The sequence below is a fragment of the Rhinatrema bivittatum genome, chromosome 2 (assembly GCF_901001135.1).
Source record: "Rhinatrema bivittatum chromosome 2, aRhiBiv1.1, whole genome shotgun sequence".
In the NCBI taxonomy this organism is placed as follows: domain Eukaryota; kingdom Metazoa; phylum Chordata; class Amphibia; order Gymnophiona; family Rhinatrematidae; genus Rhinatrema; species Rhinatrema bivittatum.
The window spans coordinates 802,404,107-802,421,080 of NC_042616.1; the positions used below are offsets into that span (position 1 = coordinate 802,404,107).

The following is a 16,974-nucleotide window of genomic DNA, read 5'->3' on the forward strand; positions in this document are numbered from 1 at the left end:
ATTCTCCCTGTCTGTGCAGTTCTCAGCCATGCCAGGGTTCTGCCATTGTTGCGTCATGGTCTCAGTCTCCTCGTCAATTCAGCACTACAAAGTACTGGGGAGCACTGGCGAGGAAGGCGTCATCACACACTTTGTGAGTTGCCTTTTGGCAGCATGCAGCCACTAACTCTAGCAAAGAGTGCTCAGTACTTGCTGTGTCGTGGGATTCTACCCACAAGCACAGTGAGTGAGGTCTTAGGTGTACCGCCATCCGTAGGATGGGATACTGGTCAGCAAAGGGGGGAGTAGCTGGCTTGTTACGGCGGTTACTACCCCAAACCAAATAAGCCTGTTACTTCTATTTCTATGCATATACAGCATAGTTCTCTGCTTCAACGGCAGGGGAGAAGAAAAAACTGATGCTTCACGCATGTCCAGCGTGGCTCCCTGCTTCAACGGCAGGGGAGAAGAAAAAAGGGTTCACACTCACAAAGCGGGGAGTAGCTGGCTTGTTACGGCGGTTACTACCCCAAACCAAATGTGCCTGATGCTTCACTTTCGATGCATATCCAGCATGGCTCTCTGCTTCAACAGCATGGGAGAAGAATAAACTGATACCTCAAGCATATCCAGCATAGCTCCCTGCTTCAACGGCAGGGGAGAAGAAAAACAACCAATAAGGGCTGTATAACATAGTCTGGGTAGAGCAAATGGGCATGGGTGTAGCTTGCTTATTGCGGCGGTTACTACCCCTACTACCCCTAACTTATCAGCTGGATATTCACTTGGATGCAGCTCCATCACTGCTTTCTACATTGATGGTGGGGGTGGAAAGGAAATAGAACCAAGAGCTAAGAGAAACAGATAAGTATGAGAGAAAAGGGTGTGTGGGGCTTGCTGGGCAGACTGGATGGGCCATTTGGTCTTCTTCTGCCGTCATTTCTATGTTTCTATGTTTCTATGTTTCTATATTTATTTATTTATTTATAATTTTTATATACCGACATTCTTACATTAAAATGCAAATCATACCAGTTTACATAAAACAGAAAAAGCAGGAAAAAATATTTCCATAGTCAAATACAGAGAACATTTATAATAAAATTGTTAACAAAGGCATAAGGTAGGAACTTGAAAAAAGGTTACTTAACAGAAAACGTAAAAGAAAAAATAGTAAATGAAGCACAAAGAGTTGACGTCGGGGGAGGGGCATGGTCACACAGCGCAGTCACCCATTTCCCCTCACCTCCTGATGATAGTTCCGTTTCTTTTTTATTATTTAAGATGGTGTTCACTTCTTGCGGGGGCCCAGGATGGAGGGTGGCCTCCCCGCTCGCTGGCGCCTGATGGTGAGGCGCTTTTCAACTGCCGCCGGAGCTCCCTTTTACAGAGGAGGGCTGTATTCTCCAGTTGCCCTCTACTGTATGGGTGTGTGTGTGTGTGTGTGTGTGTGTATGTGTGTTTCCCTCGTGGCAAGCACAACAGGTTGTGCACTACAGCCACACGACTGACCTAGGACTGCGTTCCTGGTCAAACTCTAAGGGGGAGTAGCAATGTCAGGAGTCTTCTCCATCCTCAGAAGAGGAATATGTCTTTCGACTCCCTTCCTTGTCACAAATTCCCTTTGTGGGGAAGTCCCTGGGGCTCCGTCCCTGGCAGGTTTATCACTTAACCGGAGCTGAATTGGTGCATATCCTTGAAGGCCAGGGCTGGGGGATGGCAGCAACGGTCATCTGACCATTTTTGCTAACGCCCCTTCATTGATTACTGTGGTGGCCTTCCCATACGAGGGTGGGCTGCCAGTGGCAGATTGGTGGCTTCAGAACCTCAGCCATCAGTGATTGGGTCTCAACTCTCGACCGGAGAGTTGACAGGTTTTTCGGGAGCGGGAGACCCCAATACCTGTTGCTTTCCTGTCCCTTCAGGAAGTTCCATGGCAACTCTTATGGGTTCCCCTCTGGAAGCCTGGTTGTCCATCCCTGTAAGGGGTGTCCCTCGTTCTCCGTTTCCTGGAGAAGGCATGTCACTGCTTCTGACTAGCAGTTGCTCTTAGTTCCTCATGGAATCGAGAGCCGGTTGAGCGGAGGCACGCTCCTTAGGTTGTCCTAAGGCACAGCAGGTCTATTTCACGAGAGAGCCTTTCCAGAGTAGCTCCCTGGTGAAGATTAGGGGTTTCTCCTGTCCAGGAGTCACCTTTGATACCTGCTAAGCTCAATGGGCATTTTTTGATAAGGAGCACTATTGCCAGTCATTCTCCTCTGCGGGACCCTACCTCAGTGAGGAGGGTTCTAATCCATCTAATTGGCGAGTATGCCTTTCACCTCTCACCGTATCTATGGCTGAAGGAATTGGGGGATGAGGGACCCTGCAACAGAAGTGCTGCTCTTTGGTTGCAGTAGCTTGCAAGCTATACTTCCCTATTTTAGGGAAAACCCTGCTTGCAAAAGGGGAGTTCTGGTTCAGGCAACAATTGTTCCGTTTACTGGACCGCGTGCTTCCTGGGGGGAAGTATATGTAATCATGGCTGAGGTAGTAATAACTAAAACAGGTCTGGGGCAATCTGTTTCGAGTTTGCCCTTGCTCTGCCTTAGGACCCTTAGGGTTCCAGGCCGGTGAAGAAATCCTGTTAGACAGGGGTTTGCACTTGCGGCACCTCGGCTTCCTGTCTCTTCCTGGAGTGTTTCTGGATTTCTTCCCTGTGGAATTTGCTCTCAGCTTCAGCTGTTTCAAGCAGGTTGAGGGCTCTATCTTGGTGGGTAACTCCCTATTTGCTTGGGGTTGAGATATACAAGCTAGCGACTTGTGCTTACCCCAGCGGTCCAGCGCTCCTTCCGACTTCCGGTTGGGAGGAGGAGAGGAAAAGCTAAGGCATTCATGGTATATTTTAGTGTATACCTGCAGGGAAAGAGACACCATGTTTCCCCCTATATTTTCACCAAGCTGTGACCGGTACTGGCTTTAGCTTTTCTCACTTCACTAGGTTGCCCAAAGTGTCTTCCTGCTCACCTGAACTTTCCTGTAGACAGGATGGGTAGCCCTGCCCTTGACAGGGTGCACAGTGTGGGTGAGCTTCCGGCCTAATGTATCTCTCTGCTTGAGGGTCTGGGCTGGCGACCCCGTTTAGGGATTGCCTTTCATCCCCTGAAACTCTGGATGCTGTCCTGCTGGTCAGCTATGTCTGGTGCTTTGGCACATAGGGTCTGTCCCAGACCCTGCTGCTGTTGCTGATTATATTCTTCCAAGTGTTGCTTGGGTTTTCTGCCCATTAGCCAAACGTGGGCACACTTCTGCAGAGGCGTTCTGTCATTCGGATGTCAGTGGACCACCGTTTTTTTCTGGGGGGGTTCTCGAGCCCCAATTGATTTTTCGGTTGTTTTGTAACACCAAAGAAAGCTGTCTTCGTCCATCTTTCGTTTACATCTCTAGACCTTTTCCTGTATCCTGGAGGTTGTAGTCCGACTGTCGTTGTCAGGGTTTACTGACCGAAACCTTGCTTCTAATGTTTTCCATGATGTGGGGAATGTTTCTTGTTGGCACTTGCATCACTCCCCGGCCTTAGGTCCCCCTTCTACACATCGGGGTTTTGTGCCTGTTGTTTCTATGGTTTTCTCTTTGTAGAACCCAACTCTTTTCCCGCTTAGATTCCTTTCTTTGTGAGTCGGCTGCCTCACAGGCAAAAGGGAGAGGGGTGGTGCTTTCAGCACTGTGCAGTTTCCCACTTTGTCCTGCTCGGACGGCCTGTAGCTAGGGATTTACCCATGTATGGGGACTACCATCCTGCTTGTCCTAGGAGAAAGCAGAGTTGCTTACCTGTAACAGGTGTTCTCCTCGGACAGCACAGGTGTTCTCCTAGGACATCACGAAACCCGCCTGCCTTCCCTGGGAGTTGGTTTCTCCATTTATTAGCTATATCATGGACTGAGGGACTCTGCCTAAGGGTGGGCAGGGTGATAACTACAGCTGCACATGCTCAGTAGGGCACGTTTGAATGTTGTAGATTCTTTGAGATCAATGTTCTGTGCCGGGCTTCCATCCAGTGATGTCGCCCATCTGTGAAGACTAGCATCCTACTGTCCATGGAGAACCCCTGTTACAGGTAAGCAACTCTGCTTTCCTGTCAGTTCTGAGACCCCCTTGTTCTACAGTTTCCTTTCCAATGGAAAAGGTTTGATGTTTGTGCATCATTAATATCTATCAGATGTCTGAAGGCCTGTGTCATGTCTCCCCTGCACTGCCTCTCCTCCAGGGTGTGCTGAAATAGGGTGGCAAAGCTCCAATACTCATTTTAAGGAACCGACGTGAGACAGATGGAACAAGATAGGTTGGGTAGCTTGCAAAACTGGTTTTAAATGTAGTTTTTCCATATAGTATGATGTGTCCAAGTATTATATGTAGCAAAATAATTGTGTAAAAGCATCACTTAACCTGGTACACCATGGACAGTAAAGATTTTTCAAGGCTAGATAAACTTTGGCTTCGGTCGAACCATTCGGTTTTCCATAATTTTATGGCATAATCAGTTTTAACAGGCTGCTCATTCTTCCTCTCCTTTGAACACTTATTGCAAGATCTTTAGAGAATGCACATCGTAACCATAACTTGCAGAACACCATTTGAACACATTTTATTATAGAACTACTATTAATGCCTATTCATGACAGTGAGAAAAAAACTTCTGAAATTGTGTTTTTATTATATATTTTCTATTTGAGGCCACTCCCATATATTCCTTTAATTCTCCCCTTTCCTATTGGTTTTTTTTTTCTTTTTATGGAAGAAACTAGCAGCTGGTAAAAGCAATAGTCAGTTGCAGGCCTTGAACATCCTACAGTGGTTCTGAAGGCCATCTCCACCCCAGTCACATTCCATTAGTCATTAGACCAATTGTATTTTCTAATCCTATATGGACTTTAGGAAGACGGTGAAAGCAGCAGCCTGATGGTGCCAGCTGAGCACTAGCGGGTGGCATTCCCTGCTGAGTCTCTTTCAATATTTACAGAAAGTTTTTCCTGCGCCGTCTTAATATTTCTTAAGATGGTGTGTAAAAGGAAGGGTGAGGTTTTCTCCTGACCTTCTGGAAGCCCTTCTGCTTAGATTTCTGGGCCGCTGAACTTGTTTGTAGTCTCCACAGCTCAACAGCTGTCCATGGGGGCTACTGAAGAGGTGCCAGAGGTGGCATCGTCTTCGAGCCGTGAGGTTTCCCTCCGCCCTGATGGTCAAACTACCCCACTGCTGCTGGTGAGCTTTCTCCGTCTTGACGATGCAATTGATTTTATCCTCGGACTCTAAGAGTCAGCGGATATATTGACAAAGTGCATGCAGGGGAGCAGTCTGGCACTGCAGTCGGAGCTGCGAATCAGTGTCATCTAGCTGAGAAGAGTGGCGAGAGCATTGGAGGTGGAGCTCAGGCCAAAGTAGTGGGAGAGCATGGTGGGAGTTGCTGCAACAAGTCCTCCAAGCTGGTCCCGCTCTCCCCCCCCCCCACCACCACCTCAAGCATGGAAGATGTCAGGTTGCTGAGCCAAGCTCTTTAGAGGATCTTGGCTGAATTCTGCTTCAGATGGAGGGCACTTTGGCAGGATGTGTTTTCTCAACTACGTACGTTTTCTAAGGAGGAAGGATGCCACTTTAAGATCTGAAGGGCATGATTTATGCTTTGAAGACCATTCTGCTAAATTAAAACTTTGCTCCGATAATATTCTACTTCTTCAGAATTCCAACTCAGTTTTCGTCAAAGGTAATTTATTCCTGAGAAATAAATTAGTGTTACTTGAGAATAATTTCAGGTAAATAAATCTGCCCATATGTTAACTTTCCTAGGTCATGAGTGATTCCAACAATTCAAATACTGAGAAATATTTCCTTGAGCTTCTTATCATTTCTAGTAATGGTCACTCCAGTTCCGTTACCAGTAAGCCCGGAGCATTTCCTATAGATTTAGTGCAGTACAGGTTAGTGAAGGAGGGGAGGAACCATTCACGCACAGCCCCTCCCTATGAAGGTGCTGGAATGGCCATCGCCTTTGAGAGGTTTCTTTAAGCTGCTCCCTCCTGGGAGCTCTGAGGGCAGTAGGTGTTGATTTTGAAGTTAGTGGAGGTGAGGAGCAGCCTTTCCTGTGTTGGAATTTGGGCCTATTCTTTGGACTGCAGCCCAACCTGCTGGAAGTCTGTGAGGTAGGTCAGGGATCTGCCCTGCCTGTCCACTCCCAGGTGGGTAAGGGACAGTATCCTGGGGTCATTTGGGCTTTTTGACAGGCTTTGATTTGAAGGAGCATTGCGAGACACCTGGGCCTCTCCTGGCCAGAGGGCATGAGGAACCCCCTGTGTTTGAGGTACCCAGGGATAGGGAAGACCTGCCCTTTAGAGGTGGCAACCCCAATGCAAGGAGAAACTCCAGTGTTTTTCTCAGTTCTGGAGGAAGTTTTGGCTGGCCCTCATCCTGCCCATCAGAAGGAGCAACCAGCCTGGATCCCACAGCAAGGATTCGTTCAAGAATTAAAAGTGTACTGGAAGATCAACTAACTATGGGGCCAATGCAATACAGTGCGCTCAGCCGAGCGCACTGTATGACCCGCAGTCGAACGCGGGTTAAATAGGCGCTAATCCACCCCCGAATGCAATAGGGGGGATTAGCGCCTATTTAACACGCGTGCGACGCGGAGTGAATGGGATAGCGCTCATCACATGCAAATGCACATGAATGAGGCTATTCCTCATTCACTCCAATGCAAAAAAAATGAATGTGCTTCTCAGACGCACATTTATCGCTCAGCGGCGTTAATAGCTGAGCGCATTGGAAACAAGTACAGAAAAGCAGAAAAAACTGCTTTTCTGTACTTCTTTAAAAGTGGAAAAAAAAGAACCTCAGCCAGTTGCATCGAAGACCAACGACGATATGCTCGGCATCGGTTTTCATAACCGGCTGCCTGCGTTATGAAAACCGACACCGAGTTTATTGGCGTCGGTGTTCATAACCGGCAGACTGCCGGTAACCGCGGGGTCGGGTTAGCAAGGAGGCGCTAAGGTCATGCAAGCGACCCTAGCGCCTCCCCCCTAATTTGTTTATAGCATGGTGCCCCCCCCTTGCTGGCGCCAAGCGCGCATTAAGAAACTGAGCGCTGAAAAGTCATTGGCCCCCCAAGAGTAAAAAGCTTCAAGGTCCTTGAGGACGCCCAACAGGAGTGAGAGAGCCTGACTCCCTGTGCAGGGACAGTGTTTTCACCAAAGCTGGGCGGGGTTTTTCCTGCCCCTGCAAAGGACCTCCTGACGCCCTGGGAATTCTACTTTCTCCAGACCCTAGGAGGGGAGAAGGTTCTCTAACCCTGGTTTAGAGAATCCTGCACAGATTGTAACTATCTCTGGTGCTGTGGATTTATTTGAATTGTGCCAGTTTCACCTAACTTTTCTATCAGTTCAGACTTTAACTTTGGACACTAACCTTAACCCAGTGGCTCCAGTGTTTCAGTTTGCGCACCCATGTAAAAGAAAAACACCCCCTCTCCCGGGGTCAAGAATGAAGGTGCCAAGGGTCACCCCTAGCAATCTGGGCCTTGGACATAATTGTAGGACCCCCAAGCAAAGGATCCAGGCCTTGGGGGGAAAGAGAAACCACGTCAGAGCTGGCCCGGACTGGTTCCAGCCCCAGAGAGACACTAAATTCTTGTATGGCCCCAGCGAGCTGCAGTCCGCATCCGGGGATGGGGGTTCCACCAGGGAAGCCTTCTCACCATTAACCAAACTCTCTTTTATTTCTCCTATGAAACATTTGCTGAATTCACAAGAAGGCACAAAAGGGGTTTTCACACCGACGGATAGCTTAAGCTATCTTGGCTGCTTTGGAAACCCTGCTTCATTTGTGCTAGAGATGGACAGGGATGGAGCTTTTGAAGCTTTTTCTTTAAAAATCGGAGTTCCTTGGTTTTGGTCAGATAACATTGTTCCTGATCTTTCTGGAAGTGCTTCCCCCCCCCTCCACCCCGGAGCTCTTCTGACAGGTCCCGCATATGGAGCTTCATTTTTGGTTACCTTTCCATGTAAACGCATTGTGGTGTTTATTATTATTTATTTATTTATTTAACTTCTTTTACTATACCGACACTCAAGACCAGGTCTTATCGTACCGGTTTACATTAGAACAAGGGGAAAAATCAATTAACGTATAAGTGGAAAAGAGAAGTTACATTAAAACAGGGAGAGTAAAAACATGGATGTCGGAGTGTCCAGTGTTTCAGTGGAAGAGATTCGTGTTTATGGACCCCAAGCAATGAACCATTTTTTCCTCAGGATAAAGACGTCCTCGCTCAGATGTGGCCTAGCCCTGTCTGTTGCAGATCCCCCCCATTCTTTGGAGTGGGTGTCGTGTAAGATTATCGTACAAGTCGTGCTCGACCTGTGCCCATGTGAGCTTTTTGACCCACATCCCCACCTTTACCGAACTTGACGTCCGTTCATGGAAGGAAGCATTCTTGCTTTGGTTCCTTTACTTCCTCTTATTGTTTTATAGTGAATGTGAACTGACGTTTCTTAGACATGCTGCTATATCTTGATGCAAACAGATGAATATCTCACAAGGGAAGGAAGGAAATAAGAGATGTCGGACTCAGAAGTTGCCAGTCTGGTAATTTTATCCAGCACTAACTTTAATATTGTAATAACAATAACAAATAATTGTAGCAATCTATTCTTTCATTATTACAGAAACAATCGGGTTTGAGGGATTGCATTTCTAGCAAAATGAACGGTTTAGCAAATTCTTCATCCAAATCCGTAGCCAAGATATTGAGAGTCATATATAGCAAAATGGAAAAAAATTTTTTTTTAAAACAGCATTTCAAATCTTCAAAACACCATTATGCAATAAAATATGACATACAAATTCCCTATTGCAAATCTCTAGAAAAATATATTAACGTGTAATAGGCAGAATCTGTATATTTACACTTTGGTGGACACAGTTAATTATGACAATTGAAAAAATAGAGAGAGAAATTCAAAACAATGAAAAAAAGATGTAGAAACTGAAAATATTGACTTTGAAAAAGTAGTCAGCCGTACAAAAAAGTCAACCTGACGTCAGAATGAGTCAAGCATTCTTCCAGCTCATCTGCGCTGGGGTGGCACCGAGTTTAGTACCCTTTTTAAACTATACATGTTTCACAATGAGGTTTTTCATACAAATTGAGTCTTCTGATATGTAAAAGGAGTTACATTTCAGCATCTGAAACTCAGCTGAAAGTATCGAGTCATGTCCATGGGTTCAGCAGGTCGCACACGGGTGAGAGAGAAACCCAAGCAGGTCAAATGGGAAGGCCTGCAAGACACGGCAGCGAGCCCTGAATGTCCGCTCATCCAATCCAAGCTCCATTTTGAATCTGAAACTCGGCCTCCAGGACGCCGGGAGGAGACTGCCGAGGGATGAACTCGGGAGCGGCAATGTCCCCGTGCTCCGTGGAGATGGCGAAGAAACCGACGATGGGACACAAGGAAGTCTCCAGTTGCCCAGGAAGAGAGAGAGCACCATGTGATCTGGTACCTACAGCTAAAGATAAGAGATAAAGAAGAAATGATTTAGATGAGGGAAACAGATGAAACAAAAAAAAAAAAAATCACAAACTGAGACATCCCTAAGCAACTCAGGAAGAGAGGTTTTCCCAGCGCTATAGCATTATCTGCCTATGGGGCCTGATTCATTAAGGTCTTTTCCCACAGGCAGTAGGCCCAGGGTGGGAGAAACGCCTTCATGAATCAGTCCCTCTGTGTCCATATATTTTTGCCAGATATGTGTAATGTCATTCTATAAAAGTACTGAAATATAGTAGGAGACCAGGGGCCAAATTCATTAAGGCTTTTCTCCCATTTTGTGTCTGAGAAAAACTCTTAGTGAATCTTGTCCCATATTTGGTAAGAGGGCCATACTGCACTGTCCTTGGCAAGTCTAATTGCTTATTTATATGAATTTTTTTAAATATATATTCAAAGAGCATTGCATTAATTTAAGAGGGCTGGATTGTGGAAGTAATTTTGGTTCTTACGGCACCCTCTCTATGGCCTTTCCTGGACTGTTACTCTACTGCTACAAACAATGCATTAGTTAGCTATGAACATAAAGAGTTTAACTTACATTGCATCTCTTCGTCCCGGAACCTCGGCATGCTTGCCGCACACGGCTCAGCTGGGCAGATATGAGATGTCTTCCTGGGATCACAGGTAGTCGAGCGTTGCTGTGAACCTGTGTGAGGCACAATTCGACGTCATCCAGAGGCAAGTGCCATTGAAGAAATGGGATGTGGGATGATGGAATCTCAGAAGCAGTCCAATGGTGGCGAAGATCCAGCTCTTGCAGTCCAAGTGCATGCTGGGCAGGATCAGTTCTCACTATGGTGCAGTCCATTAACATTTTGCAAACACCTCAGTCAAGCACCTTGTTCTTAGCGGTAAGCACAATGTTAACCAAATAAAATGGCAGTTTAGTGGTCTCAAGGGGTGAAAAGAGATTCATCTTGTGGGGGGGTTTTTCCTGCTGCTGATGATTCGTAAACGCTTTGTTATGACTAAAAGAGGACTCTCAAGTGCCACAGTGCTGTATTATAGAGTGCGTCACCTGTTGCCTTTTTCTGTGGTGGCATGGTTGACTACATCGGAGTTGTCACCCAGTGTCCATATTGTCTACTTTGTAGGCACAGGGTGTTCCAGGCTGCCCTGTGTTCCAATGGAGGGCATCTCTTGCAGTCTGGCCGTTGACGCATGTAATTACCAGCCATGGTAATTTTCATTAGTCAGCAGGGTGCATGGCATTCTTCATGTATGGATGAATGCATATGAAGATCCATACCTTTGCCCAGCAATCCCTACCAGGTTCAACACAGCAGCATCACTGTCCTCTAGCATAGTTGCATATAGGTGTCTTGCTATGTCATTGTCCACAGGTAAAACTTTTGAAAGGTAGCAACATATGCATTCCATCTTCACTTCATCTGTTTGCAGAGTGAATGAACTGTGAGGATTGAGACTGCAAAGTGGGACAATCACTGGGACATCTTAAGGCAAACAAAGTTCGTTATTGCTTTTCAAGGGTTAAGTCCATGCCTTACTTCCTCCTGAGATTGAGAACTATATGCTTCACAGATCTGATCATCTTTTTGTAAAGCAGTTACTTTGTTTTGCAGTGATGGCACTAGGAGTCAGACAGCACCGTGGCTTCTCCGTGAATATCTGAACAGGTACTTGTCTTCCTACTGCATGTTCATGAACCTTGGAATCTCTCTGAGATCCATGAAATGTTTAATAAGATGGGAATGTTTCCAGATGGTTCTCGTATATGGCATACAATAAGCATTATCTATGGAAACTTCTTCGCCATCCATCTGCGTCCGCCATGTCGACTAAGGGTGTGCATTTTGCTGTTATTTCAAGAGGAAGATTTTCTTGATTTGAGATGTCCCATACCTGCTGTTTTTGTAGTGTCATGAGAGCTCAGGAAACACACATAAAAATAACTCTCATAAAAATTGCAAAGGCCAAAACTGCTTTTTTTTTTTTCCATGCTTGTAGTCTTCAGATGTAGTACAACTAAAAATCAATGCAGAAATCTCTGGGAAACAAAAAGTCTGTTGATAATAGTCAGCTCATCTGATGTATGGTCAATAGACCATGTTCTACTCTATGAATTATTTCATAGCAGGTAGCTGCTGCTTTTAGAGAGAATGGATGTATTCAGAAGTCCCAGGTTGCAGCAGATTTTGGCAGGATTGTCTATAGCTTTTTCTTTTTTTTTTTTCATTGCATATCTGATAGAAGCATGATAATTGTTCAGTTCTGTTCCAAGGCAGAAGCTGGTTCATCAGAATTTGAAATCTCTGTGGCTTTTCACATGGTACTGGTGTGAGGAATTGCAATCAGAGAATATTTGCAGATAGGTACTGGGTAACAGGCTTTAATGATAGCCCGAACACTCAATTGTTAAGCATTTGATATGAAGTGAATGCTGCCAAGAAGTACGACCCCCTATCCTTCATGACTAAAACTAGTTGTTCATCTCTCTGTACTATATTCACATGAGCCACTTGATCTAACGCTAGGATTTTAAAATCTAGCCCCCGCTTTGTTACCAAACTGGGATCTTCCCTTCCCACCAGGGGTCTCAAGGTTAGCTGAATGCCTGGATTGTACCACAAGTATTTGCCTTCTGCCTCTTTGTTAATGCACCAAATAAGGTGCTGAGTTAAATTTGTTGGATCTAATTTTGCCATTCCAGTTAGAGTTTATGCATCAGATTGTAACTTGAAGCTCCACGGCTTGACTCATTTCACCCTTATTCAAGAGTATTTTTGGAATCTGAGAACACTCATGACAGCAAATCAGGTCACAATCAACTGAACCAAGTTCTCCTTTTCAACTTTGTCTAAACCTGGCAGATCAGGATCTCAGAAGCTAGGTAAGCCCACAGAAGGCCACAGCTGACTCATTGCTTCCCTGTAGTACACCCTACAAGCTAATCCAAGTTTGATGACTTTTACTTTTACAGATCATGTTTATTGGGTACCATAATAATTCTGTTAGTCTGCCACACATCCCCCTTTATTCTTCTTCTCCCCTTCAGATTAAAAAGACTGCTTTTTATTTGTTTTAACTTCCCATTTTTAATTATAGCAAACTATCTCAATATTATTAAAGCTTACATCCTTGTGATTCAAAAAGTTAAAACTAGCAATTTGTTTAAACAAAAAAACCCTAGAAAATACTTTAACATTAAAAATAAATATATTACAATTTTCTTCCTCTATAGACTGTGTAAGAAAATGCAAAGCTTGATTCTGTTTTGTTTTTTTTTGGAGTGGGGAACCTTTATAAATAAGGCCGGCCATACTTTAAAAAATAAACTTTCCTCTTGTTTTTTTCTTCTTTTAGAAAGCACTTAAAACTAGAAAAGCAGTTTATGTACATAATTACAATGTAACTAGGGCAAGTTTGGACAATTTTAGGTACCAGATAATTCCTCCTTCTTGACACATTTAGCACCATCGTTTGGCCAGCTGGTCTGTCCGAGCCTCCACCAAAATTAGAAGGTATAAGAAACCCAACCCCTCCTGAACACGTCCTCAGCGCCTGTGGCACCGCAAACACGTGCAGGTTCTAATATGGTCATCCCAGCTCCCTTACCAACAAGAGGCTGCAGAACAGACCGGACCTTTTCATGTCTTTCTGTTCTGGGCAAACTCCCGGAAATGTTTTTTGACTGATTGTGTCATCATGATTGATGTCAAGAGGGAGGAAATACCATTGACAGCCAATGTTAAATGCACATTGGAAAAGTGCTAGTAATCAAAACTTTAGAATTTCATTCCTTGCCACTACTAACAAAGCAATAATCACATCTCAAAGATCAGGACTCCGGCCCTGAGGCAGGCACAACCTGCGTTTTCTGATCCTCCCAATAATCTGCAATCCTGGGATTGGGAGCTCTTCCTTTTTCATAAAACTCCCACTTCCTGTGCACTTGACCCGTTCTCTGCTGGACTGCATTTTGCATGCATCCATTTTTTAGGGTGTACTTGACCTCATTCCTGCCCTCCTGAGCTCCACAGTGGAATTAAAGGTGTAGGGGGTCATTGCAGATACAAGATAAATGCACTGATATTACTCCTCATTCTGAAATTAAGTCTGTTTCATCTAAGAGAGATGTCTTGTGCCAGACCCCCTCTTGAATTAGCGTCATGACCTCAACTCTCATTAGTTAGTGAAGCAATTTGCTACTCAGTTTTAGAAAGAACAATTGCAAAGCAATTTCAGCTCAACATACATTGAACCACTTAGAGAAATTGCTGTCGCCATTCACAACGGCGGCAGCAATCAGGTTTGAACTTCTGATTTAGTCAGATACCCTTCAGGCCCACCCCCCCTGATGCCGGGGGATCAAGCTGTCTCGACGTACGACCCGCTGTTGCCAGAAGGATCAGCAGGCAAAGTCGCCTCCAAGGCGTACTGAGCAGCGTCAGCCGGGTGATCTGTGGGGACATCTTCCTCCACAGGTTTTTCATCTGACACATCAAAATCTAGCTGAACTTCCTGCCCTCGCTGGACTAACTCTTCCAGTGTCATTGGCAGGGGAGGTTTCAGGTAGCGCCTAATCTCTGGGTGGACCGTGCTCATGATAAACTTAACCATATCTTCCTCGTTGGCGTCCACGTACAGCCTGAGGTAGAGGGCTCTCTTCCTCCAAACAAACTGATCCAGGGGCTCCCATCGCCTCTGGGGGAGGTCTAAGTCCCTCCTTATGGCCTCCCGAACTAGAAGCCGCTCACAGTATTGTAGGAATATCTTCTTAAAATCCTGCCAGTTCTTCACTGTCTCCTGCCTGTATTCCCACCATTTTTTGGCTGCGCCTCTCATGTGATACTCAACTTGGGACAGCCAAAGCTTCTCGTGCCACCCCCTGGCCTTAAAATATTTCTCAAGGTTGCCGAGGAACTCCCGGGGGTCCTCCGACATATCCGCGTCAAATTCTGGCACAATTGGGACATCCACCGAGATGACCACCCAACGGTGCTCGTGACAGGGCGGAGGGGTACTGGGTGGAGCAGCCATGAGGCTCAGTTTCTGATGCATAAGTTCCCCAGCCTTTTTATCTACGTCTTCCATACCAGGAAGAGGCTTTTTGCTTTCTTCTAATTGACATGATCGGCATAGGGTGCTTTCTGACCTAACAATCCTTTTCTCAAAGCGGCCAAAAACTGTTTTCCAGGCATTCATTTCCCTTTTAACCCATTTTTCCAGGCGTTCTAAGGTACTCTGACACCTAGTCAAACATGCCTTTATGGACCTTTTCCACCTCTCGATCTTTGCCACTGGAGAATAGCCATCTAAGTTAGAGTTTAACCTGTATACAGATCTTTTAAAACCCACTAACTCATCGTCTACCTGCTTAGAAACTGTTTCAAGGAGGTACATGTGAGTTTTCCTGATCCTGTCCAACATTTCCGAAGGATGGCTACTGCCTATGTGCACCGCCACTGCTGGTGCAGAATTTACTAAGGGAAGAGAAGAAGTTGTGGTCCTAACAGCCATACTGCCTGACCCCCTCACCTTCTGTTACAAAAAAAAAAGTTTTAAATCGAGGAGTTTGTTAAGCTAGTAAAACTGGAGCCTAGAGTAGCTCTGCTTTAACTTTCATACAAGTGTGCCAAAATGACAGAAAGTTCAACAAGCCAAAATCCCCTCAGTCCCCCCCCACCATCCACTTACCCACCAAATGCTTAACTTTAAGTGCAGTAAAGAAAGGCAAGTTTAGATGTCACCCCCGTAAGCACGTGCAGTCCATTCAGAGCTCTGCAGAATCTTAGGCAGCCGCCTGCAGTCCTGCTCCGGAGGTCGAGCGCCTGTCGCCACGTGCCTTTGACTCTTCCCTGTCGTGCACGTCAAGGGAGGCGGCCCGAGTTTGAAGTCCTTGACCGGATCGCTTCTGCCGCCCGTGTAATAATCTTTAGAAAGAAAAAAACAAATCTACAGCAGGTGGAACAGGCTCTACAATATTCTGCAGCACACGCCAAATCGGCTGCTTCCTGGTTAAAAAAATAAAGGAAAAGAAGAAAAAAAAAATCAATCAGCGAACTCTGATGCTCCTTTCCTTCCCTAAGCCGCTCGCAAAAAAAAAAGCCGAGTGCGAAGCTTCCCCTGGCAGCAGGAGCGCGCTTAAGCTGCTCGGAAGCCCCGATGCATGTGCCGTTTCCCGGCGCCTCTACTTATACCGCACTTCCCGGCTCCACATGCGAGCAGCCCTCCGCTAAGCCCACGTTGCCAGGCCGGCAGCCGATTGGTCCGCCGGAGCCGTCGCCTTGGCAACCAGAATATCTGGCAGGCAGGCACTTCTCTGCCCCCGCCTTATGAGTCATCTAAGAACACGCTGTGGGTTCCGAACGCCCCTGCTCGCCAAAGGATGTGTCATTCTCCCCCTCTCTCTCTCCTCACTTTTTTTTTATTTTTTTTTTTTCACTCTTTTCAACATCCCCCCCCCCCAAGGACACGTAATTCAAGCAATCAGTAGGAGACACTAGCTGCTGCCGCCCCCGGATCATTATCCCTTCTCCCCACCTGAACCTCTGAAAGGGCTCATTTACGGTCACTGGAACGGAGAGAAAGAACAATGTGTCAGCCACCCCCCCCCCTCTCTCTCCCCCCCTCTCCCCACACACTCCCACGTAGGCCAGCACCGCGGAGGCCCGAAGAACTGCAGCGCACTCCAATGAAAAAAGCCCTCGCTGCGGGCTGGAAGATCCTTACGTAGGAGGCAAGCCTGAGTTTAATTAGCAGGCGGGCGGGGGGGGGAGACGAGGGAGAGCGCCGGAAGAAGGAGTGCCTGATCAACTCATCTACTAGCTTTGCACAAAATTAATGCTGCCTTTCAAAGAAAAGAAGAAAAATATATAAAAAAAAAAACAAAAAACCAACCCTAACAAGTTAGAAATCCCCAGTCTGTTCTTTCATCGGTCACACTGGCCAGAGCTGTTAATGAATCAGGGATTGTTAGTCGAAAGGGTGACATTTCAGAACTGACAGTGCACACACACACACACAAAAAAGGTCACGGCAGGTGCATCGCACTGTGCCTTCTCCCCCTCCCTTACCGGAAGTGGCTCTTCAAAGTGAGACTCAGGGGGTCTGTAAAAGTAAAATCACTGCTTCCGGTTTTCATGACAATGATGGGAATGGAATGTGCGAGCCTCATCATAGCAGAGGTCCGAAGAGGAGCCTGAGTGACCCGGAAAAGGACTGTCACCGGGGAAAGCCCCACGCGGGGCTATACAGAAAAGTGTGTGTGTGTGTGTGGCTTGGGTGGTAAAGGCCCTGATCCTTATTTTTCATGTACACCGACCAATATGATCTCCTGATGTACAGGACTGAAAGAACGGCGACCCGCAAATCACTTTCCTCTCCTGTACTCCAGGTGGAATCCCACCCTGCGCTAACAAGAAGCAAGCACTCTTTCCCCTGAGGTGGTGTT

The 16,974-nt window shown here is 46.2% G+C and overlaps 1 protein-coding gene across 1 annotated transcript; it reads right to left on the reverse strand.

Moving 5' to 3' along the window:
• Positions 1-8,584: 8,584 nt before the first annotated feature.
• On the reverse strand, positions 8,585-15,912 carry ARC (activity regulated cytoskeleton associated protein). The gene is made up of 2 exons (XM_029592134.1): positions 10,099-15,912; positions 8,585-9,516 (listed from the first exon to the last, which is right to left on the reverse strand). Exon 1 carries the CDS (start codon positions 15,039-15,041, stop codon positions 13,890-13,892), a length of 1,152 nt encoding a protein of 383 aa, XP_029447994.1. The 5' UTR covers positions 15,042-15,912; the 3' UTR covers positions 8,585-9,516; positions 10,099-13,889.
• Between the last annotated feature and the right edge of the window lie 1,062 nt (positions 15,913-16,974).